This window comes from Fonsecaea nubica, assembly GCF_001646965.1.
Source record: "Fonsecaea nubica strain CBS 269.64 chromosome Unknown Scaff63, whole genome shotgun sequence".
NCBI classification, from domain to species: Eukaryota; Fungi; Ascomycota; class Eurotiomycetes; order Chaetothyriales; family Herpotrichiellaceae; genus Fonsecaea; species Fonsecaea nubica.
The window spans coordinates 105,496-121,076 of NW_019173736.1; the positions used below are offsets into that span (position 1 = coordinate 105,496).

General features: G+C 52.2%; 8 protein-coding genes across 8 annotated transcripts; 4 read left to right on the forward strand and 4 right to left on the reverse strand.

The window, feature by feature from the left end:
• Positions 1-421: 421 nt before the first annotated feature.
• On the forward strand, positions 422-3,032 carry AYO20_08243 (hypothetical protein; the record flags this gene model as incomplete). Its single annotated transcript, XM_022646523.1, has 9 exons — positions 422-477; positions 536-658; positions 711-826; positions 877-1,092; positions 1,151-1,695; positions 1,743-2,016; positions 2,066-2,241; positions 2,298-2,481; positions 2,536-3,032. The coding sequence occupies 9 exons, from the start codon at positions 422-424 to the stop codon at positions 3,030-3,032; spliced, it is 2,187 nt and encodes a 728-aa protein (XP_022497520.1).
• Positions 3,033-3,475: 443 nt separating this feature from the next.
• On the forward strand, positions 3,476-4,489 carry AYO20_08244 (hypothetical protein; the record flags this gene model as incomplete). The annotated part of the gene is made up of 1 exon (XM_022646524.1): positions 3,476-4,489. One exon carries the CDS (start codon positions 3,476-3,478, stop codon positions 4,487-4,489), a length of 1,014 nt encoding a protein of 337 aa, XP_022497521.1.
• A 145-nt stretch (positions 4,490-4,634) lies between these two features.
• AYO20_08245 (pyrroline-5-carboxylate reductase) lies at positions 4,635-5,564 on the reverse strand (the record flags this gene model as incomplete). Its single annotated transcript, XM_022646525.1, has 2 exons — positions 4,635-5,455; positions 5,513-5,564. The coding sequence occupies 2 exons, from the start codon at positions 5,562-5,564 to the stop codon at positions 4,635-4,637; spliced, it is 873 nt and encodes a 290-aa protein (XP_022497522.1).
• A 384-nt stretch (positions 5,565-5,948) lies between these two features.
• Positions 5,949-6,593, reverse strand: AYO20_08246 (hypothetical protein; the record flags this gene model as incomplete). The annotated part of the gene is made up of 1 exon (XM_022646526.1): positions 5,949-6,593. One exon carries the CDS (start codon positions 6,591-6,593, stop codon positions 5,949-5,951), a length of 645 nt encoding a protein of 214 aa, XP_022497523.1.
• A 416-nt stretch (positions 6,594-7,009) lies between these two features.
• AYO20_08247 (hypothetical protein) lies at positions 7,010-8,132 on the reverse strand (the record flags this gene model as incomplete). The annotated part of the gene is made up of 5 exons (XM_022646527.1): positions 7,010-7,040; positions 7,093-7,760; positions 7,819-7,916; positions 7,976-7,987; positions 8,042-8,132. The coding sequence occupies 5 exons, from the start codon at positions 8,130-8,132 to the stop codon at positions 7,010-7,012; spliced, it is 900 nt and encodes a 299-aa protein (XP_022497524.1).
• A 515-nt stretch (positions 8,133-8,647) lies between these two features.
• Positions 8,648-10,059, forward strand: AYO20_08248 (hypothetical protein; the record flags this gene model as incomplete). The annotated part of the gene is made up of 2 exons (XM_022646528.1): positions 8,648-8,857; positions 8,938-10,059. The coding sequence occupies 2 exons, from the start codon at positions 8,648-8,650 to the stop codon at positions 10,057-10,059; spliced, it is 1,332 nt and encodes a 443-aa protein (XP_022497525.1).
• Positions 10,060-10,847: 788 nt separating this feature from the next.
• On the forward strand, positions 10,848-12,340 carry AYO20_08249 (hypothetical protein; the record flags this gene model as incomplete). Its single annotated transcript, XM_022646529.1, has 2 exons — positions 10,848-11,452; positions 11,515-12,340. 2 exons carry the CDS (start codon positions 10,848-10,850, stop codon positions 12,338-12,340), a joined length of 1,431 nt encoding a protein of 476 aa, XP_022497526.1.
• Positions 12,341-13,794: 1,454 nt separating this feature from the next.
• Positions 13,795-14,530, reverse strand: AYO20_08250 (hypothetical protein; the record flags this gene model as incomplete). The annotated part of the gene is made up of 2 exons (XM_022646530.1): positions 13,795-14,283; positions 14,333-14,530. 2 exons carry the CDS (start codon positions 14,528-14,530, stop codon positions 13,795-13,797), a joined length of 687 nt encoding a protein of 228 aa, XP_022497527.1.
• Between the last annotated feature and the right edge of the window lie 1,051 nt (positions 14,531-15,581).

A 15,581-nucleotide genomic window follows, 5' to 3' on the forward strand; every position in this document is an offset into this window, starting at 1 on the left:
GCCTCTCTCGTTAGGTTGGCCCCACGAATGTACCTCTCCTTCAATGACAATAGCAGTCATGGAGTTTATATGGCATATATTTCACATGTGAAAGTTGAGCATCAAGAGTCGACCGGGGATTACTGTGTTGATCTCATCTAGATCCTGTTCCCATGGGTTGCATGTTGGAAGATGGTGATGAAGTCCAAAGTGGGACTTGATGATAGACGGGTCCCTTTTCCTCATATGGTTAGTCGTATCAGCCTCCCATACAACATCGGAAACTGTCCCGACTTCTATCATACCCCGCTCGACCGGCCCGAATGTTGCTTGCCGTTCCATATACTCAACTCGTCACCAAAGCTCATTTATCACCTCCACCTCGCCGAAGGAAGCGGCAGGCATTACCGGGATTCTAGAAGTCTTCCATCACTCGACAGTTATGGAGCTCATTGCGGCAGAGAACCAGGGCAGCTCAAAGAAACGTGCGCCCAAAGCGTAAGTGGTTCTTCGCAACCAGACCTCTTGTGAGAGCGCTGACCTCTTGTTTCGAAAGTTGTCGACGCTGTCGTCGCCAGAAGATCAGGTGCACCGGGTCCCGTCCATGTGAAGCTTGTGCCAAGAGGAAGTTGACATGCCATTTCGATGACCACGCGCAAAAGATTCTGGTGACAAGAGGGTTAGTCGGCGCTGGTGCTTTACAACTTGTCCCTCTGGCTAAAGCTTTACAGTTACATCAACGACCTCGAGAAACGTGTGGCTTCGTTTGAGCAACAAAGCCGAGGGACCACCGCCGCCCCAGCTGCGCCAGACGAACAAGGAACTCCTGACGAGACATTGGAACTAGGTAAGCATTGCGGTGCTCGTTGCGTATCACCTTGTCCTGACCACTACAAGAGGAGAACGACGGAACCGAGGACGACGATCCCAAAAGCAGTAGCGCTGTTGAACATAATCAGATCACTTTAGACCAACCAGACATCTTATATGCTCAGTCACTACCCAGATCACAAGACAACCCTCGATCTCTTCGGAGTTCCCCAGGGGCATCACTCATGAATCCCCTTGCGCTTGGGTTTCCCAGCTACTTTGCCGACACAAGTGGCAGACCCAGTAAGTTCTATATCGTGTTGCCAGGCTGCGACTTAACTTACTAAACACTTTCCCTCAGTCTACTTAGGGACATCGTCCAATTGGTCCTTTGGGCGAAGAGTCCTTGCGATGACCCACGAGAGAGTGATGCGGGCACCTCTCCCTCCAGACAACTTGCTCTTCGAGGGCAAGTCCTACGATCTCGGGTGGGATGGAAAGAGAAACACTTCGCCCGAGTCCCCGTCCGAGGCTCCAGCCCTTCCGTCGGCAGATTTCGCAATGTACCTGATCAATGCGGTCAAGTTCCACTGCGGGCAACTCTTCCATCTCTTTGAGGAAGACAAGTTTATGCAACAATTCTCTCAGTTTCATGAAAACCCCAACCAACTCCCCTCCAGTCTCTGGTTTATCCACTATCTTCTGATCCTCGCCTTTGGGAAGGCATTTGTGGTGCAAAGCAACAAGGGTCGCAAACCTCCGGGGGCTGAGCTCTTCGTCCACGCGATGAAGCTAATGCCGGATCTTGCATTCTACAGTGCTGATCCCATCGAAGCGATACAGGTTCACTGCTGTGCCGCTCTTTATTTGCAATGCCTCGATTTCCGTGCAGCCGCATACCGCATAGTACGTTTCTCTCGAATATTTGTCTCGATTATGCTGACGCGTCTCAGATCGGTCAAGCCCTGCGCACGGCTTTGGAGAATGGCATGCATACAGAAATGCGGAGCCAACAAGTTGACAGTGACTTGGCACAAAGGCGTCGCAAAGTCTGGTGGACAGTCTATGTCCTGGATCGTCAAATGTCATCGCTCATGGGTGTACCGATGGGAATCGCGGACGAATCAATATCCGCAGAGTTGCCCACCTTCTCCGGGCAGCCTCAAAGATCAACGGCAATGAATATCCAGATAAATCTGTCCAGAGTTTTGGCACAAATACTTAATAGTGAGTGGGACCCAAATTGATTGCGGTATGCGATGCTGACAATGTACAGCTGTGTACGGAGCCGAAGGGCGGCTAGACAAACGCTTCCTGACCATCACCAAAGACGCCCTGAAAAGTGTTGCGAATGTTACCGACCAACTGAACGACTCTTTCGAGGTTCTGGGTAACAGCTCCAAGACCAGCATCTCAAGGCTCTCGGCGTACCTGCACCTCCTGTATCACCAGGTAAGTCTAGCAGGATGAGTTCACTGAATTCTTTGGATATTCTGACGATTGTCCAGTGCATTGTGCTTACGACGAGGCCGATTCTATATACATTTCTTGAATCGAAGCTCCGGCAATCCAGCATAAATCTGGTCGAGTTGCTTCAATCGGGAAGCGTGCGGACTTTACTACAAATGTGCATTGAGTCGGCTCAACAGATGATCACTATCCTCTCTGCTCTACAAGATCACAGTCTCCTCGGTCAGTGTGCTAGCAAACACTATAACAACTTGGTTTACTGACAAAATGTTATAGAAAGCTTCCTTCCGTTTGACCTTGACGCCGCATTCACATCAGCAATAGCACTACTGATGGCAGCAACCGTAGATCCATCTTTGCTCAAGGACTGCTCCCCCTGGTTACAGCGCGCACATGCAGTTTTCGATGAGATGATATCTCGCGGCAACAGAGTCGCCAGGATGATCAAATCCGAGCTTCAACAGCTGGAAAACATCCTCAATAGACTTTCCTCCAACGAGGAAAACCAACCTGTCATCTTTACACGCCACCCAAGTCTTCGTGGTTCTCTGGGGTTTGATGACCGCCACCCTCGCGCCTGTGCTACAGCTCAGCCATCACTGGTATCGATCGCGCCACCACCCTACACTGCGTCCTCGCAGCCAAGCAGTAATGACTTTCCCATGGACGAATTGACTTGGCAGGATGGGATCACGGCGGAGCAGCTTTTGAATTTTGCAGATTCGATGGATTTGACTGCTTTGGACTGGTTGTCCGCGGAGGCAGGACAATAAGTCACGTTCTACCATTTACTTTAGAGATACAACCACAGACGTAATACTCCGGTCTCAGGACCAAGAGCATATCCTAGGCTTTGCAGTCCGAGCAGAACCGAGACCCGGTTTCTGCCTCACATATATGATAGCGAATGATCAACAAGTTTCAATTTCTCCGAGTCCCTGGAATACCTGTGCCTTCCGTAGCCATTCTGGAGAAAATGCCACCCGGCAGAAGTCGCCGGACGAGATCCGCCAAAGGCGTAGGACCTGAAGTGGGATCCGCTACTATACCTTGTGTAGGTAGATCCACTATCGGGAGGGCATCCGATGTTTTCATGCTCCCAGTAATGGAATGGATCGAGTCTGGAGTATACTTCCCTCTATAAAGATACATGCTGCTGATGGCATCGAGGCGATGGAGAGGGTAATCATTGTTAAATCGACTCTCCTCACTCACCATGGCTCTACAGCAAGCACACAATTCCAATGACCAGGCAGAAGCAAGCAGCTACCCGACTGCTCCGCCAGCGGGGTGCTATGTACCGGCGGTGACATTTTTCGATCCTGAGTCGGACCGACTATGTCTCGACGCTCAAGCAAAGTACTACTCGTACCTGGCCAGCACGGGACTCACGGGACTTGTCGTCCTGGGGACCAACGCAGAGACGTTCCTGTTGACACGCGAGGAGCGGATGACTCTCCTCCAGCTGGCGCGGCGATCTGTTCCAAAGGGATATCCTATCATCGCCGGCACGAGCGGCCACTCGACGGCACAGGTGCTCGAGTTCATCACAGACGCATACAGCGCCGGCGCCAACTACGTGCTGGTTCTCCCCTGCGCGTACTTCGGCAAGCAGACCACGCCGGCGGTGGTCAAGAGATTCTATAAAGAGGTGGCCGCGAGCTCTCCCCTGCCCATCCTCATCTACAACTTCCCGGCGGTTTGCAACGGGCTGGACCTCGACGCCAACATCATCACGGATATCGCACGGGAGTCACGCAACATTGTCGGTGTGAAACTGACTTGTGGCTCCGTGGCAAAGATCACCTGTCTCGCTTCTAGATTTCCCGCCACCCGTTTCGCAGTCTTTGGGGGACAGTCAGACTTCCTGGTCGGGGGACTCGCTTCGGGGAGCGCAGGCTGTATAGGATCATTCTGCAATGTCTTCCCCAAAGTGGTGGCCAAGATCTACGAGTTATGGTCCAGTGGACAGTACGGCGAGGCTCTCGCACTGCAGAAGTTGGTTGCATCTGCCGAGACAGCCACCAAGGCAGGCATCGCCAACACGAAATACGCGGCTGCCATCTTCACTGCTCCCAAGGCGGGCATCGCGGATGCTGTGCGTTTGCTCAAGCCTCGGAGGCCGTACGAAGAACCGACCGACGCTGTCAAACGGTCGATCCAGACGGTGATGGAGGCTTTGAATCGAGAAGAGAAGGACATTTCGGTGAAACCTCAGTCTCGTCTATAAAGAGACAACCACGGGTAGTCGACCTAAAGAAACTTGTGCCCATCCGCGGAGAAACGCGGGTTAGAATGAGTAAAAAAGTCCACAAAATGTTAGATATCAATATTATTTTATTGCCCCATACAAATCATGAACACTTGCCTCGCTATTAATTCTCCTCAGACATCCCCTTGGAGTATTGCGCCGCGTACCTGACAGCATCCGAAATCCCAGCTCTGACCTGACCCCGATCCAACTGCAGGAGCGCGTTGATGGTGATCCCCCTGGCGACGGACATGGATTCCTTCAGGGACTCGATGGTCATTTGGTCACGCAGGAGCGTCGACGCGCTGCGGAGGCATTGAGCGGCGATATTCTGAGCCACAGGCCTCGCGATACCTTCTGCGACACTCCCATCCACGATGGCGTCGACGGCGACCACGGTCAAAGCGTGGCATGCAGCGCTCACCGCCGTTGCCGTGTTGATGAGATTCTCGGGAACCATCTGGATAGGGCCGACGCGGCGAAACAGCCACGAGACCAGGTCCCGGTCGGGGCCGGAGAGTGGCGTGTCGGCTATGAGAGTCATGGATTCACTGATCTGCGCGCCAATACTGGGTATAGCGCGAGAGACACGGTGCCGTGTGCTGGGCGATATGATCACCGCTTGAGCAACTTGCGAGGAAGAGACCCCAGCCAATATGGAGACAAGCAGCTTTCCCTCGAGGGCTTGGACTAAAGGGCCACCACTGTCCATAATCGTGGCGAGTTGCTGCGGCTGAAAAGCCAAGATGACCACGTCTGCACCGCGAGCCGCATCGGTGTTGTCCGAAGTGATAATGTCCACACGATCTTTGTGCGACTCGAATTTTCGCTGCAGTCGATTAATCGAGTCGCTGGAGCGGGCGCTGACCGAGAATTTGAGGTCGTATTGGCAGGTATCGTCCAGTCCGTCGATGATGCCCTGGACCAGTGCGGTGCCCATGAACCCTAGATAGACCTCATGTCAAAATTGGGGACTAGCATTTGTGCGTACAACAAACATACCACAGCCGAGGACGGCGACGCGGAGGGGTTTGGGAGTGGATTGGATGGCCATTTCTGCGCGCAAACAAGGACAAGGTCTCTGGATTTTGACAATGGATCACAGGACTTTGACAGTTTACCAGTCACGTTTAGCAGTTTGCTGTCTATATTACCACCGATAGGTTTGGTTCGTCGTGATTGAGTCACGGGGATATTGGACTAAAGACGTTACACATGGAATGCCAAGGCCGGTTACGTATCCGAGATATATTCTATCGTGTTTGGACATTGTCATGATCGTCATACACAAGATAAGATACCAACTATACGAGGTTGGAACAGAGCAATATTTTGCGAAGCATCCCCCATCAAATATACAAGCAAGAAAGAAACAGACCTAGGAAAGCCTCAGGCATTGTTCTGGCATTGAGAGCATCCACCCTTGGCCACCAGCCTCTTACTTCCATTGCCCGCAGAGACCTTCCTCAGCCTTTGCCAGCACAGGATCCTTCTCCGGCGCGGCCACGTTCCATACATCCTCATAGTGACCGGCGCTCTCTCCCCCTTCTGCAAAATCCCAAGCTCCGCCTTCGGGGTACGCGCCGATCATGGTGAATCCATCGAGTTGCAGCTTCTCCAGAGCACTTCTTACGTCTTCGGCCGGGATGTTATGTCCGTCGCCGGGGGTGAGCAGCTTGAACTCGGCCGCCGGCTGGGTATCGAATGTCTTGTGCGCGACACCGGCAGGGATGACAAAGACATCGCCAGCGCTTGCCTGCAGTTCGATGCCCCCGTCCTCCTTGCCGGAACCGTGGGTGTTCTCGTCCGGGTCGGGAACCGTGTCTGCCACCCCAAATCGGATAGTCGCCGTCCCCGAGAGCACGGCCATGCATTCATGAGTCGCCGAGTGGTAGTGAGACGCCTGGGTGGAACCGTAGCGGAAGATCCACTGGACGCGCCATCCGTTATCAGAAAATGCGTCGTAGGCCGCCGTGGTGATGGAGGGTGACGAGAGCAGAATCCCAGGATAGTGGAGGAGCGGTCGAGGAGAGTTCGGGATGAGCTCCGTAGGTGGGAGCTGGTACTTTCTGACTTCAACCATCGTGGTTAAGGAATCGAGGCCACATAGAGGATTGCAGAAGTTATCCAAGGTGTAGGGGCAGGCTGAAGGAGGAAATCAAATGCGGATTTTATACAGATGCGGGGACAATCTTTTTCGGGTGGCGAGCCGGACTCGAAGGGCGGAGGGCATTAAATGTTGTAAAATAATACCCAGAAAGGCAATTTATCCCGATAATTATTATTACCAGTGTGCGGAGTATGCGATGTTCCCAACTGGTACTTGCTAATTATTGACGACACATGCGGAGCTAGATGAGATGCCAGTGACAATGTTGATGGAGCACAGGCCACAACAGCTACACAACACGCTTATCAAGTACAGGTTCATGTTGATTACATACATTCATTATTCATGGCAAAGCACCGTCTACGGTATTCTCTATACCCCTGAAATTCCTATGCAAGAAATCGCTTGACATTCTCGACCCTAGATGCACAGTTAGCATTTCCCCAGAACAACACAGAGAACGTGAACGTACATCGCAAACGTCCCACCCGAAGACAGCATCGTCCTCAACAACGTTGGGCCAAGACCGCGGAAGAAGGCTCTGGATCCTCCACTCTTCCACGTCTCTACTGTAGCTGCCCAGGCATTCTCGTAACGTCGATGCTGGCCAAACCCGTCGCTCTGGAGTTTGGTCTTCACGGTATCTAGAGGATAGCTTCCCACCCAGAATGCTATCCCCGACAAAGCACCACACGAAGCAACGATCCATGTAGGCAACTCGTTCCGCTTCGTCTCCTTGGCTGCGGCAATCGTCCTCACGCAGGCTTCAAAGGTGGCAAAGTATAGACCGTATGCTTGAAACTCTCTCAGAATAGCCGTGTTTTGTCCTCGAAATAACCCTCTGACGCCAGCAGTACCGGCTATCTGTCTTATGCAGTCCCATGGCCCGGCGTAGAGGCGGTTGGCACCATGCGGCTGCGTCTGAAGCCTGGTTCTGATGTGTTCGACAGGGCCTGACACCACACTGTTTGCAATCCCGGCAATGCCACCAGCCAAGTATAGATCTAGAAGGGTCGGCTGCTGTGCGGCTCCTTGAGAATCTCTCGCTCTCAGAGCATTCAGCGCCTGCGTCGCGCTGTGAAAGACAGAGAACTGAATGCTTACTGCCGCTCCCACTCCTAGGAAAGGTAGCAGAGCACCCTTCAGAGATGGTCAGAGATAAATGCGTCCGAACGTACAATATATCGCCATCGCTTACCTTGTAGAATGCTAGTGGTCCTTCATTTCTCAGAATTCGGGAGACAACTTGGACGACGTTGCCAGAGCCATGAGTCTGCAGTCGCACCTTTATCAGATCTGCACAGAAATAGGAACATGAGCATTGTGGTTGGTAGTTCCAGATGGTCATTCCTCACCAAATGGTTGACCTGTTTTCCAGAGAACAATCAGCAATCATTCCGACTTTGGTGTTAGCAACTCACCAAGGAGAACAGAGACAACGCCTCCAGCGGCACCGGCTATTGTGTTTGTAGAAGTATTTCCAATCCTCGTAGGTGGTGTTGCGGCCGTCATATTATTCGTGATTGTAGGGGTGGTCAGGGTGCAGTCGACAAGTCGCTTCTCTAGTATGCTTCGTTCCTGTTCAGAAATCTAACTTTAGGATTTGAATGTATGGGAAGCACGTATCATGCCCCAAAGGCCTTCATCAAGTCAAATGCGCATTGGTTGGCCTATAGCCAAAATGGTCAATTCCCACATGTAGAATCATTCTCTTCATTGGGACTCCAACGTCAACAGCACATGGAACAGCAAAGAGAATATAGATCCGGACCCGTATAAGCCGATTATGGCAAGTATTCGGAGCGAATGGAAAAGGTGAGGTTGGGAGGAGTCAATATCGGGAAGGCATCCGATCCGAAGAGTAACATCCTCGTATCGCTCAGGATCACAAGAACATACCAATGAAGTAACGGAACACGAAAAGGTGGATCTTGTCTCCAATATCATCCTCCAACTATTTAGTAGATTTACAAGGAACAAAACCACAAAAGAGAAATTCACCACGTATTGTGATTTGAATAGAGAGAATGGCTTCGGACAAGAACGAACCCATCGCGATCCTTGGGGCGGGAGCTTGGGGCTTGTCGACGGCCTTGCACCTTTTCAATGCGGGCTACACAAACATCACAGTCTTCGACCAGGCCTCCGAGATACCCTCACCATATTCTGGAGCATACGATTTGAACAAGATCGTCCGAGCAGAGTATGAAGATAACTTCTATACAGAATTGGCACTTGTAAGTTACTTAGCCATTCCGCGCGAAGCCGGGGCTCTGGACCAGTACCAACCAAAGAAACTGTCTAATTCTGAATCCAGGAGGCCATCAATCAGTGGAAGACTCCCTTCTGGGGATCCAGCTTCCATCAAGTGGGCTATGTTCTCGCAACTTCGGGCGCGGCACCTGAAAAGGCCGTCAAACATCTGCAAGATGCCCTTGTGTCGGTCAAGGACCACCCAGTCTTTGCTCCAGGCATCACCATGCTGAACGAGAACGACGACTTCAAGAAGGTGTATTGGCAGTTTTCCGGGCCCATGCGCGGCTTCAAAGGATACTTCAATCGCCTGGCCGGATATGCCCATTCGTCCAACGCCATGATAGACACACATCGGCATCTCGTTGGTAGAGGAGTCAAGTTTGTCCTGGGACCCAAAGATGGTAGAGCCGTGAAGCTTCTGTACAGCGGCAACGAGAGCTCTGCCGAGAGGCGCTGCATCGGATTCCAGGTGGCGAGCGGACAGGTCCATCAAGCCCGACGCACCATCGTCTGTCTGGGAGCTTCGGCAGCCACGCTTCTCCCAAGCGTGGGGTCTTTTGTTGTCGCCAAGTGCTGGTCGGTAGCTCACGTCCAACTCACGGAACGGGAATGCGACTACCTGCGTGGAATCCCAGTCCTCAACATCCGAGATCTAGGGTTCTTTTTCGAGCCAGATCCCGCCACCAGACTCCTCAAGCTGTGTCCTCTGGGCGCCGGATATATCAACTCAGACACGGGCTCTGGAGTCTCGCTACCTCCTGCCGATCTACTAAACTCGCCAAAGGACTATATCCCGCTTTCTGATGAGCGGAAGCTGAGGAGACTACTTGAAGAAACGCTGCCGTGGCTAGCTGACCGCCCGTTTGTGGAGAAAAAGATGTGCTGGTTCGCAGATACATCAGACTCGGAGTATTGCATTGACTTTGTGCCAGGCACGGGAGACTCTCTGGTCGTCATGTCTGGAGATTCGGGACACGGGTTCAAGATGATGCCAATCGTCGGCCAATGGGCCCTGAAGCTCCTGGAAGACGGAAAGCAGGTCTTGTCCAGGTGGCAGTGGAAGCAAAGTCAAGGCAAAGGGGGGAAAGAATGGGGCGACGAGGTGACCTGGAGGATCGGAACGACTGGGGAGGTCAAGGACATTGTGGCCGAGAAGGAGAAAATGCTCAAAGCACGCCTGTAGTTAGTGTGTTTGTGGAAGGCCATTTCAGGATAGAGAATCAACCCGTCCCCACAGAAATCGACTTAATGTTGCTCGAACGCTGAAATTAGAATGCATATCCGTCATTTCATCGAATTACCTATCATATTCTCTATCGCTTTATTTCGTCTCCTCTCCAGGGTTGTCGATAAGTACGGCTGGCAGGATGGGAAGATACCCCCACTACAACTGCAACGACGGCAGTACCTCAATACTAGGCATTGGGGAGACACCAAGAATTGGCAACGCTACGGATGGCTTCCCGAAGTCTGGAGGAACGAAGGTGATCGCCACAACTCAGCATCGACTAAATCAAATATCCGAGGAGGACTTGAGGCGGGGCATGAATCCGATAACACCCTTGTCCGATGCCCCGCCATCTCGGGCTGCTTATACTTCCAGAAACAGTAATTCTTTTCTTGTTCTCGAATCGCATCTCTTATTTCGTTGCATTGTGCTTTTCCAACGGCCATGACTTCCGTTTCTTGCCCAGACTAACCCTATTCGCTACATAGATTCCGAACCCCCTCTTTCAATGGTAGACACCTGTGCTGGATCATGTTCGTCCAGCATGCCACCACATGACCCAACAGGGCATATCAGTCGATGGGCCAAACTTCCCCGCCTCTATGTACATGGTCACGATGCTCTGCATTATCGTACACCCCGGTGCTCCAGCCGAGGCCTTAGCCCGTCCATCGCTATAAGATGGCTCGAGATGACAACTACTAGTCATTCAGGAATATTTCACTGAATTTTTACCCCTTGGCATGGCTTCCTCTTTGGCGAATACTCTTCGGACTCGAGTAAACGTTCAACAGCCCCTTCGCGTTGCTTGCAGTCAACGGAAGTCCCATTCCTCTGCCCACGCTCAGACAGTGATCAACCATGGAACTACGAAAGAACCGTTAATTCCTGCTTCGACCAATGCCGACGGCACCACCGTGACGCATCCACTGGCGCGTCTCTCAACCTCAAGCCTCCTCCGAACTTTGCTATTAAGTACCTTCTTCACATCCCCGTGGCTCTTCAGGCCGGGGTTTGCTGCATTCGAGAAAATCGCACACTCCCAATCGGCATGGCTGAACCCGGACCGGAATCCACTCGTTCGCGCCATCGTCCATCCTCTCGTCTACAAGCAGTTCTGCGCCGGTAGGAACCGGAAGGAAATCGGCCAAACGTCTGCCGAGATTCGACGGCTGGGCTTCTCCGGGGTGGTCTTGTGCTACGGCAAAGAAGTCCAGGTCGAAGGCGACAAGTTCGTCGGCTACGATGATAGTAAGGCGGCGGTAATGGACAAGGAAATCGAACAGTGGGCCGATGGCAACCTTGCCACCTTGGATATGATCGGCGAGGGCGACTGGCTGGGTATCAAGTAAGTTCTACATGCCGATTCGTTCTCGGGGCTTGAAAACAGAAAATGCCAACAACATGCAGGTACAGCGGCGCGGGGACGAACATCACAAAAGCCCTCATGAAAGGTGACAAGGCCCCGGCCAAGTTCGTCGAAGCCATGGAGAAGATCTGCCAACGCGCTGCCAGCAAAGGTTGCCGGATCTGGATCGACGCCGAGCAGCAAACCCTGCAGGCGGCCATCGACCAATGGACCTTTGATCTCATGCGTCGCTACAACCAACCCGGCCGCCGGGCCCTGATATACAACACGATCCAGGCCTACCTGAAATCCTCGCGTGACAAAGTCCAACACCAGCTCCAGCTTTCACGCCAGGAAGGGTGGCGGCTGGGCATCAAGCTCGTGCGCGGCGCCTACATCAACAACGACATCAGAGAGGCGATCCACGACACAAAGGCCGACACGGACGCCTCGTACAACGGCATCGTCGAGGACCTGCTCTGCGGGAAGTTTCCCGCCATGGCCGACCAAGAGTCGGTAGACCTCGACCTACTCCTCGCGGGTCACAATGCCAGCACCATCCGGGGAGCCGCTCGACTGGCCTCCACCCTGGCAGCCGAATCAAAGCTGAAAGTCGTCCCGGAATTCGGGCAGCTGCAGGGAATGGCCGACGACATCGGCTGCGAGCTGCTCCAGATGGCCGACAACACCAAGCGGGACGGCACCCTGCCTCTGGCCAACACTTATATCCCCAGGGTATACAAGTGTCTGACGTGGGGCAGCATCCAGGAATGCATGCAGTACCTGACGCGGCGACTCGTCGAGAATCGCGGTGCGGCCGACCGGATGAAAGTCGGTGCCGCAGAATTCCGGAAAGAGCTGCTACGCAGGATAGGCATTAGGACTTAAAAAAGACCGTAAAAACCCCTGTTGAGGATAATGCAATTTAACGAATCAACTCTGGGGGCATATTTTGTCTTTTGTTTATACAGATGTGCTGTGGGACCATATCATGAGATAGATACCAGATACTGAGAAATTCCATCACTTCCCAAAGCTGTTTTACAACCCCTTGCCTAAACCAAAACCAAAAACAATTGCCAGCTCAATAATAATGGCCGTGACAAGTGTGTGTGTTTCCCACACTATCGTCCATTGGTTTGGCTTGCTTTTCTCCTAAGACAAACCCCCAAAACTCCTCCTATGCTGTGGTGCGGTAGTGGCGGTGATACAACTCATGTTCTCATCACGATGCCAAACCGGGCAGCCTCCTCCTGCCAAAAGTGCCGTCGAGACCGTTCGGCCTCGAAGCCGGCGTGCTGGTTGCTGCTCTTCTTCACCGTGCCTGCCACAACCCACTTGGCGTACGCTCGCGCTTGGAGGTCGCGGAGAGAGCTGCTGCTGCTGCGGCGACGGTCGGATGTCTCCTCTTCACTTTCGTGGCTGTGGTGGAAAAACGCCATTTTATTTTATTTTTTGGCTAGGAGAGATGGAGAGCTGGTGGTTATTGGATTGTTTGTGTAGTTATTGTTGGTATAAGAGTAGTATATTACACTTGGCGGTATATGTCGATGATTGTCTCGAGAATACTGATGGAGGTACAGGTATCCCAACTTGCAATTACTTGTATGATGATTTGGTGTGAACTTCTGGTCTGACACGAACACAAACGACTATTTGATCCGAGAGGCCGGCTCACCCTTATATAGACATGTCTGTACTATATCGCTTCGGGCACAATGGCATAGACGGAGCACTGTGGTAAACGCCTTTTTCGGCCTTTGTGAGGTATTTTCGGCGCCATATTTGTGTTTAGGTACAAACACCAAAAGAAAAACCGAGGATTGGCTGGCTGAAGACTTGCACTGCCTCCATCAGCGCATATAATGGGCAAAAGCAGGTTAGCGCGTCGCTACAGCTGCCTCACTGAGTATAACTTCCTGTATAACTCGGTACAGCCTTAAGCACCCCCGCGAAAAATGGCTCATTAGGGTCGCTCGGATCGGAAAAGAGTTTGTCCTGCCCGTTCAGCCATTTGACGTCAGAGGGTTACGCAATGTCTTCCAAATAATGCGGAGCGGATGTCCACACGCACACACGCAAGTACAAGTTCGCGAGATACGCGGGTGGAAGGTATCGAGGCATTTCTGAGTTTGACCTTTGTGTATTTTTGTGCTCTGGGGAAACCTTGCTATCACCGGGATATCAATGGAGCGCCAACTTCCGCGCAATGGACAGTCTGACAGCCAATTCATTCACTCCCCGGGTACGTTGAACATACCTGCACATGGTTTCCATGCTGGTCTCTCTGGATATCACTGTCCTCCCTGCAAACTGGATTATCATGCGTGATTCGTCACTCTTCATTCTTCGCCGTACGCCAGGTCATCGTCATCGTCTTCCTTCTTCTCAGCCTGTCCTTTATAGTCATACACGAGGCGGGCTCTTCGAAACTCGCTTCCCTTCCAGACCAGTACTCGCCGAGTGTATCGCCGTTCACCGTTGATCTCTTCAAACCCCCAGTTCTGCTCCGCCTGCCAGCCAGCCTCATCCATGTTCTTCACCCAGCTTTGAACGTGTTCATCGTCCAGAAACTTGGAATCTGTCTGCCCGTCCTTGAGTTTCTGGGCCTGCAAGAACACCGCGTCTTCTGGTGTACCCGGGCCCTCCATTTTGTATTCACCTGTCTTCCAGAATCTTGACTTGCCTCGGCAGTTCCCGAATATGCGATCATGGTGGTCGCGCTCTTGCCAGTCCAGCGTGCGGTTTTCTTGAGTCGTTGAAAGGCCCGAAGCCACAGACGTGATGTCGATGTGGTAGATGTCTTCTTGCTTGTATTCTTTGATGGTAAGCTGCAGGAGGTCAGCCTCGCTGGCCAATGTCATACTGCCCTTAACGTACGACGACCGTAGCCAAGCTGATGGCGGTTCGCGTGAGCCAGCTCAGGCCCTGGAGAGCGAGCATGGAATCGATATCATCTGAAAGGGTTTTGTTCTTGTAACGTGTCAGATTGACCCAGGCCATTGACAGCAGGAATTTAACTACCATGACGAACTTGCCCGACAGGTTGGTGCAAGTGATCTCCGGCGGCGCAGCCATGTCGGTATGATCAGACACCTCACTTTTAGGGATTTTGGGAAGGGACGAGCGGGGTACTCGACGGAACGCTGACCAGGTTTCGACGATTTTCAGGAACGTCTTTAGATCTTAGATTTTGCTTGTTAAGAATGGAGTTGAGGTCTTTACAACTGCAGGGAGAAAACGATGCGCAGCCTGAAGGGGAGGATGCGCAGGATCAACCTGATCCTGACGTGTCACTGAATTGCACGCCGATGAACCACCGAGGCAGCGTTCCCCACCAATTGAAGCTGCGCAAGAGACAATCGCGACTCACTGTCACACCCACAAATGTGTCAGAATCACGGCCCAGGAGAAGGAGTCAGCCACAAAAGTTCCTCACAGGCACTGTCTCACCTTGTATTGAGCGCTTTCGAAACTACGACAAGAAAACATACCCAGTATTGCAGAGCCAGCATGTGAACCCGAATGATCTACGAGGAACATATTCCCATAGGGCTAAATGCTCTAACTCAGCGTTGGCAAATCTTTCCAAAGCATGAACATGCGTATTTCTCAGGCAGACAGATTAAACCAGTGCCTCGTGTCAGCATTCCCTGGTCCTCAAGGAGAAGACGGCACATCCCCGTTACAGAGTGACGAGGCAATAAGATCTCTCATTTGTCCACTCTCCCAGCGAAGTAGTCCACTTGTCTTCTCTATACTTGTCTGGCCTCTGTCCTTCTTCATCAACGAGTCTTCCCATCGGTGCAGTTAATGCATATTGGATCTTGTGCGAGTTGTGGAACCGGGGAGGGGTTTCGCAGTTATACCGCTCTTTGAAAGATGAGCTGAATTCTGTCAACATTGAATGGGTCTGTTCGCCGCTCGTGTTCTTCCAATTCGCAAGAATGTAAACGGACGTCCACCGCAAACTGCCCACGAGACTTTCTCAACTCAACTCAGGAAATGCCTGTGGATCTTTCACAGAGCAGCACAGCCGACATCCACTTATTTGAATCTCAGTCTGCTGTGCTCTCCTGTGTCCACTAACGGGTATCCAAGCGCAGATTTCAGGTCGTACAAAAGAGAC